We start from the raw sequence: 24,331 nt of genomic DNA on the forward strand, positions 1-24,331 counted from the left end.
GGGAAATCCCGCCCGGTTCTGGGGCAGCCAACGACCTCACTTCCTGTTCCGGTCCCGATGACATCACTTCCTTTACAGGCTTTTAAAGCCACCATCTTGCTTCGATTTAATCAGTTCTGTTTTGGACTTTGTAGTGTGAACATGTATGTTCTTTTTGATTGTTTTTGCAGCTGGGAAATATTATATGGGTGGCTGCCCCAAACCTTTCCAATGGCTGTTTGTCATTCTTGTGACTATATATATATTGAGACTTTTTCAAAGAGATAATTTCAAGTCCTGCAAGACGAGACTTTGGTCATGAGATTTTTTCAAGTCATGCTCTCCTCTCAACCATATTCAACCACGCACATGGCCCTCTCACCTTTCATTCGTGTCAATGCTTTTGACAGACACAGCTCCTGCTCTCTTAGCTGTTATAAATTTTTACATTTTCCTCACTTTAAGTTCTCAATGAAAGAAGACATATTATGTCCAAATCTTATTGAAGAATTTCATCCTGAAGTTTTATAAACAGAAGAAATGAGTACACGGGCAATCCTAGCACAGAGAAACAATGAAGTCAAATGAATTAACGCGAAAATTGTCAATCAGTTACATATGTATCAATAGACTATGCTGAAAAAGTTGGTGGTGATCGTGCGGAAGATGAAATCATCAACTTACAATATCTGAAGATTATCTACAACTGTTAACACTGTAGTCTTCCTCTGCCCGAATTACTGTTGGAAGAAGGTTGTATCCAAGAAAGGTAATGTAGTATATCTCCCGTGGATAACATTAGACACCAAAGGAGATCTTAATATGCCATTTGTATTAAAACGTTAACAGTTTCCTGTTAGAATAGCTTTTGCAAAGACAATTAACAAATCACAGAGACAAACATTCAAAAAAGTCGGTTTATTTATTAGAGAAAAAGAAACAAAATTCAGTCACGGGCAGTTATATGTTTTGTTGTCACAATGTAAATCAAAATTCAATGCGATATTGATGAAAATTTAATTCAAAAAATTGTTTTTACTATAGTTTTACAGTAAAAGTATAAGTTTAAAAAGTATTTGCATGTTAATTTCAAATCCAAACAGAACAAAATCGACTAACAAAACGAATAACTCTAACGCAACATGAAACATAATTTACTTTCAAATTGTTATATTTTACTATTTTTTAATATGGTTATTTACTCGCTGTAATGCAAAATAGTTAGTTCTATTATGCATATGGAACAATTTCCATGAAAATAACAATCTGTTTAGATTGTACATTTGCATCCCCATACGCGAGCGGCTGAACTGCAAAGTGGCTAGCCCAGGGGTTGGCAAGTGATGCGAGCAGGGGGCAACTCCCTAGTATATCTCGAAGATAAGGTCTGTGATACGGTTTTCATATTTGCAGATGGAAATCCACAAAGGGAGAAAATGAATCACGTATCATAAAGTAGTTTTTATTCCTGAGCTTTCAGCCCCTGCCAGGTGCCTTCATCAGAGAATAATGCTTATACTACAATAATCAAAAGCAATAAATAGCAAAAATTAGGTGGGGGTAGGTCACGTATCACGTGTCATAAAGTAGTTTTTATTCCTGAGCTTTCAGCCCCTGCCAGGGGCCTTCATCAGTGAATAATGCTTATACTTACAATAATCAAAAGCAATAAATAGCAAAAATTAGGTGGGGGTAGGTCACTGTGTACGGGGGGTTATTGGTCGTAAAGTTTTATTTATTATGAACATGTTCTTCTTAAGTTTGCATATGCTGGGTTTATGTCCAAATGTCTGTTAATGGCATTCTCATTTGATAGCCAAGATTCAGCCAGCTCTCTGGCACTTTTCGTACTGGCCTTATATCTTACTTGTATGTTGTCCCAGGTGTCCTGCGGTGGGTTGGCACCCTGCCCAGGATTGGTTCCCTGCCTTGTGCCCTGTGTTGGCTGGGATTGGCTCCAGCAGACCCCCGTGACCCTGTTTGGATTCAGCGGGTTGGAAAATGGAAGGATGGATGTTGTCCCAGTTAAATGTATGTCCCGTTAATTTTGTATGCATGTAGATCAGTGATCGTGAGTCCTTCCTTCTGATGGCATTGCAATGTTCCTGTATACGTGTTGCGATTCTTTTTGATGTTTGTCCTATGTATACCGCTGGGCAAGAACTACATGGAATGCTATAAACTCCGTTTCGTGTTTCTGCTGTAGATTTTTTGTTTTTACCATTAAAAAGGACCGTGTACAGATTGTTCACGGGTTTGTGTGCTATTCTGATGCCTGACTTGGCCAGAATGCGTGCTGCACCTTCAGACACTCTGTGATGATAAGGAAGTGTGTACCAGGTGGGATGGGGGGGTCTGGTTCAAGTCGATTGTTTGCTGAGTTTTTTGGCGTCTCCTGTGTAGGCATTGTTTAATGAATGTTTTTGAGTATCTGTTTGAAGCGAAAAGACGGAAGAGATAGTGTCTTTTGTTCGTTTTTGTCTCCTTCGTATTACAATGGGTGTGGACTCTTCTGAATAAAGTTTTAACACAGCTCCGTTTATGAGATACTGAGATATATATATATATATATATATATATATATATATATATATATATATATATATACACAGTGTATCCGGAAAGTATTCACAGCGCATCACTTTTTCCACATTTTGTTATGTTATAGCCTTATTCCAAAATGGATTAAATTCATTTTTTTCCTCAGAATTCTATACACAACATCAATAATGACAATGTGAAAAAAGTTTACTTGAGATTTTTGCAAATTTATTAAAAATAAAAAAATTGAGAAAGCACATGTACATAAGTATTCACAGCCTTTGCCATTAAGCTCAAAATTGAGCTCAGGTGCATCCTGTTTCCCCTGATCATCCTTGAGATGTTTCTGCAGCGTAATTGGAGTCCACCTGTGGTAAATTCAGTTGATTGGACATGATTTGGAAAGGCACACACCTGTCTATATAAGGTCCCACAGTTGACAGTTCATGTCAGAGCACAAACCAAGCATGAAGTCAAAGGAATTGTCTGTAGACCTCTGAGACAGGATTGTCTCAAGACACAAATCTGGGGAAGGTTACAGAAAAATTTCTGCTGCTTTGAAGGTCCCAATGAGCACAGTGGCCTCCATCATCCGTAAGTGGAAGAAGTTCGAAACCACCAGGACTCTTCCTGGAGCTGGCCGGCCATCGAAACTGAGCAATCGGGGGAGAAGGGCCTTAGTCAGGGAGGTGACCAAGAATCCAATGGTCACAATGTCAAAGCTCCAGAGGTTCTCTGTGGAGAGAGGAGAACCTTCCAGAAGGACAACCATCTCTGCAGCAATCCACCAATCAGGCCTGTATGGTAGAGTGGCCAGACGGAAGCCACTCCTTAGTAAAAGGCACATGGCAGCCCGCCTGGAGTTTGCCAAAAGGCACCTGAAGGACTCTCAGACCATGACAAAGAAAATTCTCTGGTCTGATGAGACAAAGATTGAACTCTTTGATGTGAATGCCAGGCGTCACGTTTCGAGGAAACCTAGCACTATCCCTACAGTGAAGCATGGTGGTGGCAGCATCATGCTGTGGGGATGTTTTTCAGCTGCAGGAACTGGGAGACTGGTCAGGATAAAGGGAAAGATGACTGCAGCAATATACAGAGACATCCTGGATGAAAACCTGCTCCAGAGCGCTGTTGACCTCAGACTGGGGCGACGGTTCATCTTTCAGCAGGACAACGACCCTAAGCACACAGCCAAGATATCAAAGGAGTGGCTTCAAGGCCAACTCTGTGAATGTCCTTGAGTGGCCCAGCCAGAGCCTTGACTTGAATCCGATTGAACATCTCTGGAGAGATCTTAAAATGGCTGTGCACCGACGCTTCCCATCCAACCTGATGGAGCTTGAGAGGTGCTGCAAAGAGGAATGGGCAAAACTGGCCAAGGATAGGTGTGCCAAGCTTGTGGCATCATATTCAAAAAGACTTGAGGCTGTAATTGCTGCCAAAGGTGCATTGACAAAGTATTGAGCAAAGGCTGTGAATACTTATGTACATGTGATTTCTCAGTTTTTTTATTTTTAATAAATTTGCAAAAACCTCAAACAATGAATTTAATCCATTTTGGAATAAGGCTGTAACATAACAAAATGTGGAAAAAGTGATGCGCTGTGAATACTTTCCGGATGCACTGTATATATATATATATATATATATATATATATATATATATATATATATATATATATATATATATATATATATATATATATATATATATAAATGCATGCCAAAGTATTTAATTTCATATTTTATTGTTTCTGTATGATTGATTTGCTGTGCATAAAATACTAATTGAATTCAGCCAAATAGTCTTCAAAACTGTCCTCAGTGTCAAATCATGTACAGTATTGTCCTAATATGGTATTTTTCCAGTGTAAATAAAAAAAGATTTATCATTTACTTGAAACAAACAATCTAGAGAATTACACATTAACAAAATTTTTAGATATATTCAACTATCCATGATTTAAAAACAGCCCATTAAGTCACACATTGTACTTTTATTTTTACTCTGATAGAATGCTGTTTCAGCTTTTGTGATCATCAAATTCTTTACCTTTCTGTGAAGACCAACATCTCATTTTTTAAAATAGGGAACAAAGCATTATTCTGACTATAGTCTAACCACCCATTTTTCAACCCACTTTATCCAGACTTTAGGGTCACAAAGAGCTGGTTCACATCCCAGCTGCATTAGACACAAGACAGGAACCAAGCAGTTATTAGTCTACAGGTACACTTTGCAGTTAAAAATACTTCATTAGCACCTGCAAACAGTTGTGTAAACATCTGCTCTCCAGGGCGTCTTGCCTTATAAATCTCATTTAAAATCTGAACAAAGCTGTCATAGAAGATTTGTAAAGGATTACTGTTGCACAGTTTTCTGCTGCTAATAACATGTTTTAATATCACTTTCAGGGTTTCACTTGTGCTATTGATTTATTGAACTTCAAGCCACTGCGGTAAAAAACTGAAAATGCTAAACTTAATAAAAGCACAGCAAAACAAGTATGTTGTGTGATCAAGGATTTACCCTTTTTGAATTTGCCTTAAAGGATAATAAATTAAAGTGGCTTTTGTAAAAGCTATAGAGAAAGTGAGTAAATAAATAAATAAATATGTCTTCATTTATAATCCCATATTGCTGATGAATTATTCAATTACCCTTTGTCAGAACTTACAACCCATTAAAACCAAAATGACTTTGATTCTAACCATGTCCTTTTTTCAAAGCATTAGAGTTGTTTGAATTGTTTTCTGTTGTGTCTTCTCATTCGATGAACTGTCAGCAGCAACTCACCTTAGAGAATACATTTGGTTAATTTGTACGCACAACACAGAACAGTTAACTAATTGTGACAACTGTTTGGGGATAAATTTAGGAAGACGGACATCATGAAATAAAGTCATTGGATCTCCAAGGGTCACAGAGGATGAGGACAGCACACCACACATCACTTATCATGCAGTGATGGTGATATGTCTCGCCCTACTGACCCAACATTAAAGTGCCTCAGATTAACATCAACCTCAGCATATGTGAAACACTGTAAGCCAGGCCTGGCCCCCAACAGCATTTGAGAACTAATGAAATTTGGTTGCATGGTGAGATGGCACGGAAGAAGGCAAAACAAAACACATGTCAATCAATCTTCATCTTATCTGGTGCTTTCATGGTTAAGACCACTTCAAAACACTCAATTGTGAGAACTAAATTAACTAAGGATGCTTAGAGTCCGTTACAAAATGAAAACAACAATACGGAGAAGAGAGAGAGAAAACTGTTCATTTTCTGGCAGTTGTTTCTCTCTTTCTATGTAGGAAGAAGTAATGCAATTTTGAATGAAAAATATTGACAATGTTGTGAATTTTGTTTCCAATTCCCAAATCCCAAGTTTTGATTATCCACAGGTTAATATGTACAACCCAGCTTGCTGCAATCAAAGACTGAGTCTTTACTTGGCCATACACCTGTAGGCTGATCTTCAGTGTAAGTCTAATACATTGATCAAGAACAACATTAAAACCACCTACCCTAATATTTTGTAGGCTTCTATCATGCCACCAAAACAGCTCTGACTTGTCAAGGCATGAACTCCACAAAACCTCTGAAGGTGCCCTGTGGTATGTGGTATCAAAGCATTAGCAGCAGATCTTTTATGTCCTGTAAGTTGGGAGTTGGGGCCTCCATGGATCAGACTTGTTTTTTCAGCACAGAGCACCACTGCTTGATGGGATTGAGATCTGGGAAATCTGAAGGCCAAGTCAACAGTTTGAATCCTTTGTCATGTTTCTCAAACCATTCCATTATGCAGTGTGGAAAGGAGCATTATCTGGGCTGAAAGAGGCCTCTGCCATTAAGTAATGCTGTTGCCATGAATGGGTGTACATGGTCTGCAACAGTTGTCACACACATGCAATTGAGAGGCAGCTACAGCTAAATTCAATCATCTTGAATAATAGTAGTAGCATGCCAGACCAGGTAGTGGCAAGCTGCAAAGACTTTCTCTCTCAATCCTCTGCAGACCATCCTCGAGAAATCCTACTCGGTTCGATTGATGACGTCACTTCTGGCACAGGAGCCATTGATGACGTTACTTCTGCTCCCGATGACATTACTTCCTCTTCTGGTCCCGATGATGTCACGTCCTGTCTCAGCCTTTAAAGCTGCCATGTTCTCATCCTGAAATCAGTTCTGCTTTGGTCTCTGTTCTGTGAACAACTCAACCATTTACCCATTTGCAGCAAGGGTATAATATACGGGTGGCTGCCCCAAAACTTTTTTTGATGTCTCTGACTCGTTTATATGACAGTGGCGTAGTCAGCAGGGTGAAGAAATCCCAGAAGAAACAGGGACAGGACCTGAGATCTAACCAGGTGGGGTATTTCCTGTGGATGGTCTGCAGAGAATTGAGAGTTAAAGTCAGTGCAGTTCACCAACCCCTGGTCTGGCGTGGTACTACTATTATTCAGGCCCTTTAGCTGCCTCCCAATCACAGCTGTGTGACACAGTCTTTAGGTAGGTGGTACATGTCAAAATAACATCCACATGAATTTCATGACCTCAGGGTTTCCCAGCAGAACATTACCAAGAGCATCACTTCTTCCCATAGTGCATCCTGTTACCATCTCTTCCCCAGGTAAATAAAAAACACACACACCGGCCATACACGTGATTTAAAAGAAAACATGTTCCACCAGACTAGGCCTTCTTCTTTTCATTGCTCCATGGTCCAGTTCTGATCCTCATATGTCCATTGTAGGCTCTTTCTGTGGTAGACAGGAGTCAGTATGACCCACGCAGCCCCATATGAAGCAAGCTGCAATGCACTGTGTGTTCTGACACCTTTCTCTGATGGTCAGAATTAAGTTTTTCAGCAATTTGTGCTGCAGCAGCTGTTCTGTGGGATCAGATCAGACGGGTTAGCCTTCACTCCTCATGTGCATCAATGAGCCTTGGGCAGCCATGACACTGTCGCCAGTTCACTGGTTGTTTTTTTCTTGGAACACTTTTGGTAGGTACTAACCACTGCATACAGGGAACACCCAACAAGACCTGCCATTTTTGAGATGCTCTTTCCCAGTCATCTGGCCATCATAATTTGTCTCTTGTCAATGTTACTCAGATCCTTACACTTCCCCAGTTTTCCTGTTTTCAACACATCACCTTCAAGAACTGACTGTTTACTTGCTGCCTGATATACAGTATCTCATTCCTTGACAAGTGCCATTGTAATAAGATAATCAATGTTATTCACTTCACCTGTCGGTAGTTTTCATGTTGTGGCTGACTGGTGTATGATAGCAATAATTTTGGTACATACCATTTTAATAAGGAGTAAAATGCAAATCAAAAATATCATGTTTAAGACTACCACACACTTACTTTTTGTTAATATTTGCCCAAGAACTGCTTATGTTCTCCGTCATCAACTCCACTTTTCTGGTGTCATCAGCAGAGTAGTCCCGCAGTAGCTTGCGAGCAAGGTCATTGGCAACATCGATGTTAATCTGCCATTGCCGAAGTTCTTTGACAAATTGCTGTAAACAAAGAATACATCATTAATTAAGTCAGACAAATTTGTCAAGTAAAAGCAGATTTTGTGATAAGCAGAATTTAATGTTAAGGGAGAAATGTCAACATTCCATTTAGCAACTGGCTGATAACTTATGGAAATGAAAAGAATTTCCTGTATTTTCTTCACAAAAAATATTCATTTTATATATATTTTAAGAATATATCTCACTGTGTGTCTGTAAATAATAGAATTTTAATTCAGAAATACATTAGTATAGTTAAATATAGTAAATGTGTATATTTTCTGTACTGCGGTGGGTTGGCACCCTGCCCAGGATTGTTTCCTGCCTTGTGCCCTGTGTTGGCTGGGATTGGCTCCAGCAGACCCCCGTGACCCTGTGTTCGGTTTCAGCAGGTTGGAAAATGGATGGATGGATGGATATTTTCTGTATGTGATTTTATTTTATTTTTATCTACTGCAAAGAATACAGATGTATATATAACATATACACATATACATAACATATACAGTGTAAGAAGAAAACGTCAAAAACCTTGAAAACACTTTATATGTGAAATTTGTTGGAATATATTCAACTGCATACTATTTTTATTGCCTTAAGAAATCAGTTTTCAAAGAAAAGACACCAATCCTTTTTATTGTGGTCAACATTTCTACTTTCAGTCTGGTCAACATTTCTACTTTCAGTCTAAATAAATTAATGAAATAACATTGGATGGGATGAATACAAACAATTTATCACTGACAATTACTCTAAACTCATAAATTCAAATTCATGAAGGAGGAAAAGAACTTGATGTGAATTAGACACACTGCTCTAGGAAGGTACTTAACACCACACTATGTGACACCAGATAATAGGCCAAAGAATTTATTGTAAATGAATCCCTACACATTCAGCTATACAAAGCAGAAAACAGGACATCCTCAGCCTGAAAATGAGATTGTTTTAATCCAACGGTGCAAGCGTTTATAAGCAGAGAAAAGGAAAATGAATTGCTTGACAGATAAGATGGCTTGATGTTATCAGAAAATCAACCTCTTAAGTTTGTACTGAGCCAGTATATCGATAAATCAAATATCTGTCAGGAGTGGCCCGGGGCTCTGCTCCTGCTCTTAGTCCTTCATTTTTCCAGCATTTTAGGCTGGGATGAGTCTCTATCTTTTTCCCTCATCATTTTGATGGCCTTCCATGTGTTGCTCCCCTTTCAGTACTGTGCAAATTCATTTTTATTTTCAAAGTGCATGTTGCAATATTTAAATTAAAAACCAAATGAAAATTCCCTGCAGTGCCACTATGAACAAATGCTTCAAAAGAAAACAGTCTTTTCCAATGAGTACTTACAAATGTTTCTCATCTCAGGGTCTCGGACAGAGCTCACTAAAAAACAGAGTTTTCCAACAAGTTTTGTACACAACAATATTACGTTGCCACAATAAAGACATATCCCCTTCTTCATCTATCTCTTTCTTTCATTTAAGATATCTGCAGATTTCCCTACCTTCACAGAATTCAATAAATCTTTCATTTACATAATTAGTAATTCAGAGGCTCAAATTGGTCCAAGTCGATTCTCCTTAGTTCATATTTTTAGCTAGTCAAGATCGTAATTCTCTTTGAAAATTTCTGCCAACTCACCCTTTTATGTTTTATTTGTTCTGAAAGTCCACTGCAGGAAACGGAAACTGCCTTTCATTCCCTGCCTACTTTGCTGTCATTGCTTTAAAAGATATATTCTTGAAAGGATTTATTCCTTATCTTGAATTAAAAGAAATTGGTAGTAACTACTTTTATTTCATATGCGTTGCTCAAAATTAAAGTAGCCTGTTAAAACAGGGATATTTGATATCACATATAACTGTCACCTCTGCCATGGGCTTTCCAAGTAATAATGAAACAAAGACTGCAGTTTTTGATATATATATATATATATATATATATATATATATATATATATGGTATAACCTGCATCATAGCTACGTGGACCTTCTATGTCACGTGAAGAATACAGAAATCCAAGACTCTTGAAGTGTTAAAAGCAGAGCTACTGACCCCCGGTGCATGTGACAAACCCACTCACTCAAAAAGCAATTGCTGTGTAAAGGTCATACACTCATTTAACTGTTCTTGCAAACTTATGATGTCACTTATTTGCATCACAGGTATGTGCTCAGGAAGATCCTTCACCTATTGATCACTCTTTTTAGTATGCTCCAAATTTTTGTGACTTTTAGTTAAATAATTGGCAAAGATGTAGACTTGTAAATACAAAACAAAGGCAGAGGTCAAATGTTCAAGCACATCTTTCAGAAATTAGCAAAATAAAATTAAAATTATTTAACATTTTATTTCCTTTAGAAATTAAGGAGAGTGTTCCATTTATTTCTCGTAAACCTCAGACAGGGAGCCCCAGCACAAATGACGGCAACTGCCAACTCAGAAACTTCCATATGTACAGCCATATTGCTGCAAAAAGAAAGAGTCAACATAAACAAAGGGTCACATTAACACAAATGGTGTCAACATTAATGTGAAAAAAATAAAATAGAACATAAATTAAAATGAGTTACAAGAAAATACAACAAGAAAAAGAACTCAAAACCAATGTAGACCATGGCAAGTTCTTTTCTTCATTAACGTCTTTTTATGGCCTGCCAGACTTGGGAAGAGGATGGATTTTCAAATCAACGTTTTGCACTGAAAAGGGACGACACAAAACAGTAGATGGCAAGCAGAAAGTCAAGCAGAAAGTTGGCACATTTCAAAACAAAACTAACTCTCTTGTGGCAAATATAAAGGCAACATGTTCACAAGTTTGGAATGACAGGCGGTATGTGATTAGGAAAATGTACAAGAGATGGTTAACTTGTGACAAAAAAGAACATGGCCAGTTCCTTTCAAAAAGATAAAGGCAGCATATATCAAAAGGTGTTTCTGTACTTCAAAGTTAAAAGAGGATGGCATTAATTTATTGGTAATTCACACTGAACCCTATTAAATATATTAAATAAAGCAACACACAGTATGATATTCATGCATACCATAATAGTTTCAGTTTGCGACAAAGTCAAAAGAATGAGAAATAAGGCTTCACTGACTAAAGGGAAAGGTCTCAATACGATAACATCCTAATTAAAAAAGTATCTACATTATTGTTGTAAATTGACTTCAAATTTTGGTAAATATTACAATAAATACAATACCGGCATATTTTGTTTGATGGATGTACTCTCTCTGACTCTGGTTTTAGCTTTAAGAATAATTATCATTCACCTTGTTTTGGATCTCCATTTTCATCTTATAGTGTTAACGTTTCCAAGCATGAGCACTTTCTTTCAGTGAACCTTTTATATGTTGCTGTGAGAGTTTTGTAGCTACACAGGTGCAGCTTTTCTATGCTTATCTGAGAATTAAAACTACTTCAGGAGCTGGACTGCGCTTGTTTTATTACCCAGGCTTTCCATGACTACAATTTTTAAGTTCACTCAATGAAACAGATGGATACTGTAAAACAAATCAATAACAGCAAATAATAAGTATTAACAAAATAAACAAACACACTCAGGAATTGCCGTCCTTTTAAGATTATAAATATCAAATGATGAGGATAGAAAATGAAAATGCTCATATTAAGTTTAGCACATTAATAGTGCAATAGCAGCTTTGGCGTAAGTAATAGAATTGTTATTTTTTTAACCACAAGTTTAAATGACTATACTACAAACAATTGCTGCTTACATCTTTCAGTTTCTGATGAAATGAAAAACACAATGTTGCAATTAATGTTTTATAGGCCATTCTATTAAGGGCCCATTATTTTCTGTCTTACATGACTTCACGTAATGGATTTTTATAATTAAACTAATGACTAGATATTTTTTTTTTCAAATGTTCAAGCCCCATTTCTTTCTGAACTACATCTGAATAATCAAAATGGCATTCAAAGTACTTCATTACCTTAATTTCATTATGACATTCCTCCAAACCTTCCTTCTGCCTTAACCCTGTCATTTCTTGAATTTATTTACTTTATTAAGAAGCTCACATGTAAATGTATGCATTCATTTCACAGGTTATGTTTATTTGCAATTTCCTTTGATCAACAGACACTTGAAAAGTTATTAGGCTGCAAATCTAGATAATTAAAGCACTTAATTAAAACAAGTTGGAAAACGTGGTCGCTATTGCATTTTTGAGCAAGTAGGCTAACCACTGCCATTTCAACATTAACAGAAAAATTCAAATTAGTCTTTTTGTTATTAATCAGTGGGTTACATATTAGAATGAGTTTGGTGACAGTAGATTAAATGTGAAGATGATTACCACTTTTAAAAAAACACAAAACGCCATGATCTTGGTGTACGGTGTACAGTAAGAGAGTAATTCTGCTAAAAAGAAATAGAAAGATCAACAAACTCCACAGACTCCAGAGACAAATCTGATAAATCAAAAGTGCTTGAGAGTGTCTGTAGGAATCTCCAGAAGGATATACAGTAGATCCATCCGGGACACACTGTGAATAAATATCTTTACAGAGTGACTAGGACATTCTAGGACAAATCTGACAAATATTGTTTTGATTTATATTGTTTATGAATTATTAATAATATATATATCACAACTAATACATTTTTGTTTGTGACATCTCTTCCATTAACACTTGTAAAAAAATTTTATTGGCATGAAACAGTACTCAATTAATAAAAAAAAAACTTCATTTTTTAATGGAATTTGGAAATCTCTTCTACTGCCTATATTTACTCAGGATGCCAGCTAATGACCTTTCAGTTGACAAAATTGACAAACTGTCAAAGCAGAATGTTTAAGTGAATATTTTCACTTTTTGTCCACATGCTGTTCAAAAGGTGTCAGAAATGTTTTAGCTATGCTCAAAATGGATCGATGGATGAATGGATTAACTTTTAACTTTAAAAAAGTTTAACAGTTCACTACCTGAACTTCACAGTAAAGCGCCATACTTACTACTGCAAAGGTCAGACTGGTTCAGCAACTTGTGACCCTCTATCAGACTAAGCGGGTCTAAGGTTGTTGTATTATGTTATATTAATACAGTCTTATTGGTGGTTACCTACCTGCGTAAAAGATCACTCCTGAAATACATATATATCATATTAGACTGTGAAAGAGGCAGATTAAAGGATATGCTTAAGACATACACTTAGGAAAAGCATTTGTCTAATGTTTTTGTAATTGACAGTTATGTTTTAAATTTCCAAGAATATTTCTTTGTATACTTTGAGCAAAAGCTTATTCCTTAAAAACATTCACTCCCCATCAAAACCCATGTAGAAGAATGAAGGCATTTTAAGTAATGTTCACAGTTCAATATGTTGAGGAGAACTTGGACAGCATTGAGAGGTGTGCATTTTTTTAAGTCAATATGGACAAAAAGAACAGTTCAGGTTGTGGTTCAGCTGGATTCAGCAGGCACGGTACTGTTGATTATAAGCACTGCCACAAATTGCTTTTTAAATATGCGCATGTACTGCTGGCTGAGATGCATATGATGTAATGGCCACAAGCTTTGGACCTTAAACTACAAGGTTGAAAATTCACTACTAATGTCAGACTCCCTGTGTGATCTTAAACATGACATTTAAGCCACTTACCTAACCATAAAAATGCAAATAACTGTAAATTATCCTGTTCTTATCAAATACAGTATGTATTAATAACGAACTCAAAAATTTAGGTTGCACTGTTAAAGATAGGCATGAGAGGCTGCACTGATGTGGAGTTACACATTTATATCTTCCTTCATTTGGGTTGTTTATTATTACAACAGCATTCTCTTTTTTGGAAATTTGGAAATAAGTGTTTAAAATGCCTGATAGGTAAGCTTTCTTCTTCCCAGATAAATGTCATCTTAAAAATGTATTGCATACTATTAGTGAGTTTTCCATTATTCACTGATATTTCTTCTACTATCTCAATATATCTAGCAGATCCAAAGTAAGACCATCAAATTCTATATATATATATATGTTTTTGATATTTATTGTCAAGTCCGGGTTGATGCACTCTCCCTGAAGTTCTTGGTGTTTGTATTAGCGTTTGTTTTCTCCTCCTTATGATTATTATTTTATGAATGTTTTGCACTTTTATGATCATTTTGACATTGTTATTATTATTCGGTATTTTGATATATTCCAAAGTGTTGCCTTTTTGTATTTTTAAGATTGTCTGCATTATCATTTTTTGCATTTTCAGATGGAAACTCTCTTCTGCCAGGTGGCAATGTGTAACATTATTGTTACAGTGCTATTTAAGATGGCATTGAGCTAATCCAGGCATCCAAGATTTTGGGTACATGTAGGAAACCAATTCATGGAGAACTGAAACAATTATAGCTCTCTGAGGTTTCAGTTTAACATTTTGCTGTTTTTGGCTTTTTGACCTTTTGGCTGCCATCTCTGCCGGGTTTTTCACCTTTTGTTCTCCTCTCATCCCCTGGCCTTTGCCTTTTCATCTGCCTGTATTTTTGTCATTATTATTGAAGAATAAGACTTTATAAAAATACCTATTTTACAGAGGAAAACTTTTGCAGATTTCATTAAAGAGTGTTTACTGCTAATGGGGGCACAAAACATAATCTCAGAGGTGCGGTTGAGTACATGTATAGTGGTAAAGATGGAGAAGGGATACAGAACACCTCAACAAGCTTAAAAGTTTGTGTCTCTTGTGTTGATCTGCCATACCTGGTTTTCAATTTTGATTCTACATTGTATCTTTTAAATGAGCCGTATTAGTGCTTTATAAATCAGTTAATATTACATAAAATGATAATTGATACAACACACTTAATATATGTTTCCTATATAAACTGTATACCACAGGAAAAGAGGTTCCTCAGTTTGAAAAAACAGCAATACTGTAGCATCTGGCTTTTAATTTAAGAAGTGATGAAAGGGGAGTATTCATTATGGCTGTGTTTGCACTCTTGATTAGAGTTTGAACTTTATATTCTGAGCACTACAAGCATACAAAACTGAATATTAGCAGTTCTCTACAAGTACAAATAATTATATGACATCTGGTTTCTTCTGCCCCATTGACTTCCATTATCTATTAGTATTCCAAAGCATTATATCCTCTGATGAAAAGGATAGCGTATAGCGAAGATACAATATCTAATGTCACAAAAGGCACATAAAGCAAGTAGCAGTTTTAACAAATGTGACACCTGCAGTCACAGACGCTATTTTGTAAGTACAACAAGCCTCACCGAGATTAAGAAATACTTTATGCCTCTGAGCACAGAAGTGGCTTTTTACTCTGCAGAACACATGGTACTTTTCAATATTAGAAAAAGACTGCATGCCCTTATCCTATTAAGAAGGAAAGATTATCAGGGGCGAAATTGCAGTATCATATGCACAATGCCTTTAACAAATTATATATTCATTTTACTGTGTTACACTGTTACACATCACAGTGTTTCCTTTGAATTGCTTTATTTGCATCAGTTTTTAAAGAGTGATTTCCTAATATCCAAGAACAAAAAACACATTTAGTGAATTATGGTGATGATTTTTATTTTTTATAAATTGTGCGTAATGTTTATTTAACAGCAACACCTTTCACTAAAATAATCCATCCACACATTCAATTTCCAACCCCAGAAATATCTCCACAATTAGAGGGTAGGTACAGCACTTTCATATGATGATAATGAATAGTAAATCAAACATCTTTGTAGTTTCACCTTAGCTACTACACTATGCTGTGCATATACAATATACTTCGGATGCACCAGAGCTACAGGTGAAGGATGGTTTTACTAGTTCAGACCTCTGTAAAATGAACTGTAATAAGAAATTTGTCAGAGCCACCAAGCTCATGCCCTAAAGTGAAGAAGACTTGCCATAAATAAAGCACAGGGAGGTATCTTCTCATCTCTGAGTATAGCACAAAATCACCAAATTAATAAGACTTCAACAGAATCAGGCCCATTTTTTCCTTAATAAATTTGAAACTGTGGCAATGCCATTCATTTGTTTCAAAACATTTCATTACATTACCAAATGCTGCCCTGCAACTTGGTGAATGTCAGACGTAAATTCAACATTAGTTTGGACACACACAATGAAATGGAATTGACAAGTTGAGCTGAGCTTCTCATTAAAATATATGTGTACCCTTTGTATGTTTCATTTCAATGGTTTTGAAACTTGGTTGTAGACATATCCTTTTATACAGGAACTATATTTGCAATTTTCATTAAAAACGAAGTACTGAAAACTGTTCCTGGCTACTTACATTATCCACTATGTGCATTCAAGGGTGTTAAAATGTTAAAAAGTGATGACGGAGTTGGCGAGTTTCCATCCACTGGCCTGTGGCTCACCTAACCTTTATGATATTTGGGTCAGTATACAGGCTGCCTGTTCTAGCCAGTTATATCTGCTAAGGTCAAGGGAGCACTGAAAGCAGAATAAACAAGAAAGCTATTCTGCAAGATCATGAATTTAAAGAACCTCATCACCATGAGAAAGCCCTTGATGGAAAAGTCAAGAGAAACAGTAAACTAGTGGATGGTTAAAGTTAGTTTGAGTTTTGAGATAGACAGGAAAAGATACAGATACATTTCTGTCTGTTTTGAGTTTTGTATTTCCAAGGAGATTTAAAAATATATACATTCTTATACTGATCCAACATTATGAAACTGTCATGTACAGTATTTGCACAATATGTATGTTACACAGTACATCATGTTAACGGATTGGATACTGAATTTCTAAAATGGAAAATAAAAGGACATCGTTGCATATGTATAACACAATACCAATGGTACATTAGTCACCTTCATTTATAATTCATTATCTGTGTACTGCAGGTTACATGAATCAAGAAGAAGATCTTATACAAAAAGACTCTAAAGTATCTGTTAACAATGAGTGGAAACAAAATAATTTTTCTGTTTGCAGTATTTTCACCATCTTATTCATCCAAAGTGTTGGCTAAATACTATGAAATGCAGTACTTAATAATTTTTAATTCTAAAATAAGACTGTAGCCTTAAATTGTAATCTGATTTATGAATGAAGTGATATTTCAAAGACACCTTCATATGGGCAGAGATTCTCTTAAAGTTAACATGTAGAGGGTGCTGTATCACAGCTTTAATTTGTGTGTGTTTTATGATTTTTTGTTATCTTTGTTATATTATGTTTCATATTATTATGTCTTTTTTGACATAATTAATTAATTGTGCATTGTCCCTTTAAGTTTGTCTATGTTTCCTGTTCTGTGTTTGTGGTTCTCCAAGACATCACCACTTCTGAGGCCTCCCTATGACTATGAGTTAGAGAAAGTTGCAGAGAAAGCTGAACAAAGGAATTATGGTATTGTGTTTCCTGTATTTGGACTTTGCAGTATTTCTCTATTGTTTTGCTCTGTTTGTTGTAGTCAGTTTTCTATACACTGTTTGGGACTTATTGCTTGAATGTTGATAGTATTGCTTGAGGATTGCCTTTTAAGTAACTCCATATTGCTCTTTTGTACTTTTGGGGCACATGTTGTGATCATTTATGCTCTTTACCATAATATTCCCTTTTTAAAACTAACCCTTATTGTCTTTTGGCCACACACCAGAGTTTTTATTGTTTCTCTTCCTTGTGAGGTATTTTGGGACTATTCAGATTTATATTTATTTTTTAAAATCAGTTCTCCTCTTGATGGGCCGGCTAGGCCAAAATCCTGCAAATAGTAGTTGTGAGACTAGCTAATCAAGGTGAGCCTTTTCTGGGCTGGCCAGTTATGCTCCTGACCTGCCTTCATACTCCTTTGTTGGGGGCCTCATTGAACTTTACCAAGTTTCTTCACACAACAGAGGGAAAATATAGATATGGGAAATTTTGTATCTGCTAATTTTTTAGGGGCATGTGTAAAAGCCATCATGGCAAGTTGTCTATCAAAAATGACCCAAACTGTAAGTGAACGTATATATCAACAAAAGTAAAAAATAATGATGCAACTGTGCAGCAAACAGTAATGCAAAATTAAAGAGTTTTGTTGCATGATATAGTAGACACTGCTGTACAGAGATTAGTTCTGGATCAGCTGAATCCAATATTCATGTACAAGTACACATGAACAAATCTACTGCGTTTTAAATGCCCAGAATGTCGATTACTGAAATGAAGCATCACTGCACATGCTGTTTCAAGTGGAATGTTAACTATTGTAAGGGACGGCCGGCAGCTCAACCTGGCCAGGACACCCCTGAGATGGAAAGATGGGGGAAGGCAGCTTTTCGATGACACTGCCTACCCCAAGATGCTAGATGGCAGCTCCCCAGGACTGCAGTGGTGCCCCGGATTCCCACAGGGCACCATGGGACATGGAGTTCAGCAACGGAATGCTGTGGTAAGATGGTGGGAGAATAAATTCTCACATAGCCCTGAAGTACTTCTGGGCTGATTAAAAACTTTAATTCTCCTTCTGACCAGGAACTGCTGGCAGGTCAAATGGACGGAAAAGAGCAGAAGCACTTCCAGGGTCATGGACTATTTATAGGACTTTGGAATACCCAGCAGGCGAGTCAGAGTATGGAGGAGGTGGACAATGCTTGCTGGGAGGTGTGGAAGAGAAAAGAGAGAAGACAATTGTAAGATTATTGTGTATTTTTGCCTGTTTAATTTGGCTGTGGTGCTTAGGGCACTATTACTGAGAAGAACATAATTAAAACACTTCTTATTGCTTTTACATTGTGTCCTGAGCATTAGTCTGTTCGGGTTAAAGGGGCAACAGCGACCCCTAGCATCTTACACCATTCTCCTTTTGCTTCATGACAACACCTCCACTCACACTGAATAGGTAGGAAAGTTACTTGCAAAACTGTGGATTCAAAAAGAAGCCATCACAATCTTATTCTCCAGACCTAGGCCCATGTGAGTACCATATGTTCCCCAATCTGGAGCAATGAGATGTACTATGCAGATATCAAGTCAGTTATAAATTGTGTGTACAAAAGCAAAACAAAATATTTTATTTCAGTGGCAGAGTAAAGCATTGTGGACCTTACATTGGCTCTCCATGGAGGGCGAGGGGTGGGCAGCTAGTTGACCTAGGTCTCTAGGACAGTGACTGTAACTTTGATTTTCTCTCTTACAATGGACGTTGGACCATCCAGAGGTGTATTTTCACTAGGAATACTGCTGACTGGAGTTTTTGTTTTTCTTTCTTCTGTTGTCATCTGGCTACAGCTGAACATATAATTAATGGACAGATATTGTTGTTTTACATTTATGTTAATCAGTTTCTACTTTGTTTTCTCTGTGTTTTAATAAATACTGACTGTGTCTAAATGAGTAATAATTCTATATTTATTAATTTGTAAATTCCATACTTGTATTTTACCTGAGAACTGGTTACAGCACTCTGCACCTGCAGTCAGTGAAGAGCGAAATACAAAACTGAGTGTTAGTACTCACTGAAAAATATACCTTGTTTGTTTTTATTGGTGCTTCTTTTACTAAATCGAGTTAGAATGTTTTTCAGCACCATTCTTATATACTTTATGAGTATATACAGCATATTTGACTAATACCTGGAAGAAATGTAAGATCTCACTTGATAATTCTACTATAGTATCTGTGGTATTGTTTACTCCAGCTTGTTTAAATATCTGTAAAATCTGAGCTCCACAGAGTAACACCTAAATTGCAGTTCTTGGTAGCATTAACATGATTTTCATCTTGAGATCAGTGGCAGTTTTAGTATGATTACCCTAAGTATCTTCTTGAAGCCACTACATGTAACTCTGTGAGCAAAGAAATTACTAATGTTGGATTGGCTCTCAGTTCACAGTGGGGAACACTCACACTTATTTAAAAAACAACATGCACAATTTGGAATGTGAAAGAAAACTAGAATTTTGAGAAAAATCATTGTGGATATGAAGACAGAAAGTGACTTGGAATAAATCAGTGTTAAATAAGAAACAGTTCTAAAGTCAGAAGGTTTATGCGGCATACCTACATGTGGGAAAAAATTGTATCAAGTAAAATCCCTTATGCTTCTGATACAAACAGAAAGATTTCATGGTATTGCATCACACAGGTGCCAAATGACATTCTGTATCCAACCTAGAGTAGTCCAACTGCTCCTCAGAGGCATCCCAAAATATTCTGTAGATGTTATACTTGAGAAATGGAAGCCATGAGTGGTTGACCATTGCTCTACTAGATAAGCATCAAGGGCCACGCATCTACAAAAGCACCTTAAATTCATACCCACCCAGTGACAGCAGAATACTCAAGCACAAAAAGAGAATTGTCTTTACCTTGGGTATGTTCCTTTGAATTAACAACTTGTCAAAGAAAGCACCACATCATCATCAGAACAAGCCACTCTGGTCCATTTTAGTGAGACATGAAATTGGAGTTCTAGTCTTAGCTAACACCCTGAGCTCAAATAATTCCATTTCTGCCATCTGTAGGAGCTTTATTACTATAAAAACTGAAATAGCTAGCTTTCAAGAATATACGGATAGTGAGTGTTATGCAGTAACCTTCATCTATCAAACCAGAGTTTTGAAAGTTCAGTTTCTTAACTAAGTCTGATTCACAATGGTCACATACCTCCACTCAAACATTTCAATTAACTGTAAACAGGTAAATAGAAAATGTTTTTCATCCCCTTTCATCCTCTCATCGTGCTTTCCATCCATTCACCCATTTTCTAACCAAACTATTCAGTTCAGGACTGTGGGATTTGCAGTGCCTATAAAGGCAATCCTGGGGGCAATGTGGGAATAAACTCTGGATGTGGTAGCAGTGCACAGCTGGAAATTCTAGCAAGTCATATGTGTCTGTCATTCTCTTTTCTTTCCCTTTTTATTTAAACATGCACGACAAAGAAATTCTGAATATTAAGCTGACATACTGTACTTGTGAGGTAAATGGTCAATATTCATACAAAATTATGGATTTCACACTGTTTTTAGAAGTCTTCTGCAAATTAATTATTACACGCCAAAGAAGAGCAACGGAGACTACAAACAAGCATTATCCCCACAAATTTTGAAGATGAATAAAAAGATAAGTAGCCTTTTCCACTTTTCCAAAAGATTACATTTGACATCATATCATTTACATATCTAAAAATACCAAAAATGGAAATATATAGATGATGCTTTGACAAAGAGAGCTCAGCGCAGTTCCCTACTGAGAAATAAAATGATTTTATTTTAATTAAGGACTATCTGTTACTAATGAAACATGGATAGAACTTCAGTAGCCAAAAGGCCACGTTGAAACACAGCCCATATCATAATTAAATCTTGTGATTAAAACACAGCAGTCAGTCATGCTAAATGCCACATTTAATCAGTCAGGTTTATTTGCAGAGACATTGCAAATGTGTTGCTGGTGTCTGAAACTTGCTTATTCAATCAGTTCTTTAAGGCACATTAAGAAGATGTTCTGATGCATCACAGACTGAAATATGTCTTACAGAACTGCATTAAGCATCACATTTGCTTAAGCCAGGTCATGTGACCATATCAAGTTTGCTAAATTCGTATGAGGATTTATTTCTTTTGTCTATTTAACATTAATGTGGAAAGTTATATATACCCCAACAGACAAACACTTAAAGGTAGCTTTTTCTTGAAGTGATGATTATTAGTATAATGTATACATTTGTTCAAAATGTTAAAAAGTGGCATGTTTAATAAATTATAATCCTACTCTAGTAAATAAAAAACAGGATATGCAGATATGGTCATTTTAAATATACAGGAAACAGAGAAAATTAATGGAGCACCTAGATAAATTCTCTTAATTCAGCATTCAGTACAAGACAGCAAAAGAGTTTCTGAGCAGTTGAATAGATAATAAGTGTGTCTATAAATATATTAGATGGAATAAGTGTGTCTATAAATATATTAGATGGATGTATGGTAAGCCAGATTACCATATATAGAGGTATCTGTAAATGAGTTACAAATATCTTTGAAAATTTCAAGATATCTGTAAACCTATTTAGATATTTTTAAATCATTAACAATCTTAAATCATCAAACTGTCAAACAGAAATATGTTGCCATCAGGAAGTCTGTTCTAAATTTACTTTGTATTTAACATCAGTCATTAATTTGGTTTGAATCAAAGTTCAGATGTTAGTCTTTTTTAATGGTGGCATGATGAAATCATTTCTTGTAATGCTGTTCAATCACATAATAGCAATGGGCATCATTTCTATCTAGAATCTGAGACCACCCATGACAAAAGTGTAGGAAATGGACTCTCATAATCAAACAAAAAAAATGGTGACGTGAAAAATTGTAATAAAAATAAAAATTTATAAAAAGTAAAAAAAAAAAAAAATCAGCCCACCCAAAAATTATACAATATAAATCGTTATGGTTCCAAATGCATTTCTGATGGAGAGAATCTGAAAAAATGGGGGTCATCTTAATTCATATGATTAGAAACTTAATAAAAATAGAGTTACTGATCTATGACTAAATATCTCCAAGATCTAAGAAAATGGAACCATGTTCATCATGAGTTTTGAAACCCCTATTGTAATGGTTCATTTGTTTCACTCAGAATTTTTGACAGCTCCAACATCATCTCTCAGCTCTGAATCTGTGCATATACTGTATACAGTATCTATGCCTTAGAAAGTACACAGAGAAGCATCCTTATCGTTGTTTTTGTGTTAGACTCACTCAACTCAAATATTTATATAATGTTCATTGTTCTGAAGTTATTGCACAACAATCATGCAGTTTAAGACAAGGATGGACCCCAAGTCTAAGTTCCCTTCCCCAAACTGTGCCGCTAGCCAGAAACAATCTATAGACATGTCAATTTAAAGTTTGTTATTTCACCTATTGCTGATGTTTATTTATACAGTGGTGCCTCGGTTTGTGAGCATAATTTGTTCTGGAAACGTGCTTATAATCCAAAGCACTCATATATCAGAGCGAATTTCCCCATAAGAAATAATGGAAATTCAGATGATCGTTCTACAACCCAAAAATATTCATATAAAAATAATTAATACAAAATATAAAATAAAAATACTAAAACAAATTAACCTGCACTTTACCTTTGAAAAGAATTGTGGCTGGTGCGAGGGAGATGAGAGAGAGGAGAGGAGGAGAGTTTTTGTATAGGACGACTTTCACTCTAACTAACAGAATCACTGCTATCTGTTGGCTCACTGGAATCTTTTTCTTTTTTTGTGACTTTAACAAGGAACCTATCCAATGACAGTTGCTTTTGCCTGAAGAGTCACTACACTTGGACACAAAATTTTAAAAAATGCTTTACGCACTGTAAGGTTTCTAAACTCTTTTGGGATTCCCCCCCAATGGGACGACATGCGGAAGAGCGTCCCTTTAGCCACCGCAGGCTCCCAGTGCTGTAGCAGTTCGCCGTAAAAGTGAATCAGAAAAGATTGAGGTCGTGCTATAAGCGCCTGCCGTTGATGGGTGATGCAAGGAACATTATAAATGCAAGAGCACAGTATTACTTAGCCCCTAACCTGGTCACAACCCTGCCTAATTGCTGTGTCTCTGTATAGGAGCGTGGTAGATCCCGCTACAATAAATAACCGTGCTGTTCCTGTTTCACTCTGAATAAAGCTGGTTTTGCTAAAGTACTGAGACTCAGCCTCGTGTTTTGGGGTGCATGACATGGACTCGTACGTTACACCACACACACGTGGTCACCATGCTATAGTAAACATTATACACTCATATGGATGTTGACTATATGAGTGAGGCATGCCAACTGAGACCAAGCATGGGAGACGATTACCCATAATCCTGCAGTGAGATCACGCTGTGATCACGTGATGCTCGGCAGACAAAGCGTATACGTACTACTAGTATTGCAAGACCTCACTCGTTTATCAAGTTAAAACGTTATAAACATTTTAGCTCGTCTTGCAAAACCAAGTTACTTGCAATCCAAGGTTTTACTGTATTTATAGAACAATAGAACACAATCTAGTAGCTTACTATCCATCCATTTTCCAACCCACTGAATCCGAACACACGGTCACGGGGGTCTGCTGTAGCCAATCCCAGCCAACACAGGGCACAAGGCAGGAACCAATCCCGGGCAGGGTGCCAACCCACCGCAGAGTAGCTTACTAGTCAGCACATATTACATACTGTAATTTACACAATAATTTGCATTGGGTTTAGAGTGCTGTATGTGAAGAACTGGACATTGGGGAGGAAACACAATAGCCTATACATGGTATATGTTAAACAATAAAACACAAA

General features: G+C 36.5%; 1 protein-coding gene across 13 annotated transcripts in view; it reads right to left on the bottom strand.

Annotated features, from left to right (window-relative positions):
- Nucleotides 1–24,331, bottom strand: part of dmd (dystrophin) — a 2,688,357-nt gene that overhangs the window by 681,633 nt on the left and 1,982,393 nt on the right. For all 13 annotated transcript variants that reach the window (XM_051926236.1, XM_051926244.1, XM_051926242.1 and 10 more), the window contains one exon: nucleotides 7,907–8,061. In XM_051926236.1, the coding sequence (XP_051782196.1) occupies nucleotides 7,907–8,061 (155 nt within the window). The remainder of the gene's footprint in view (nucleotides 1–7,906; nucleotides 8,062–24,331) is intronic.

The sequence above is a fragment of the Erpetoichthys calabaricus genome, chromosome 4 (assembly GCF_900747795.2).
Source record: "Erpetoichthys calabaricus chromosome 4, fErpCal1.3, whole genome shotgun sequence".
Classification (NCBI taxonomy): domain Eukaryota; kingdom Metazoa; phylum Chordata; class Cladistia; order Polypteriformes; family Polypteridae; genus Erpetoichthys; species Erpetoichthys calabaricus.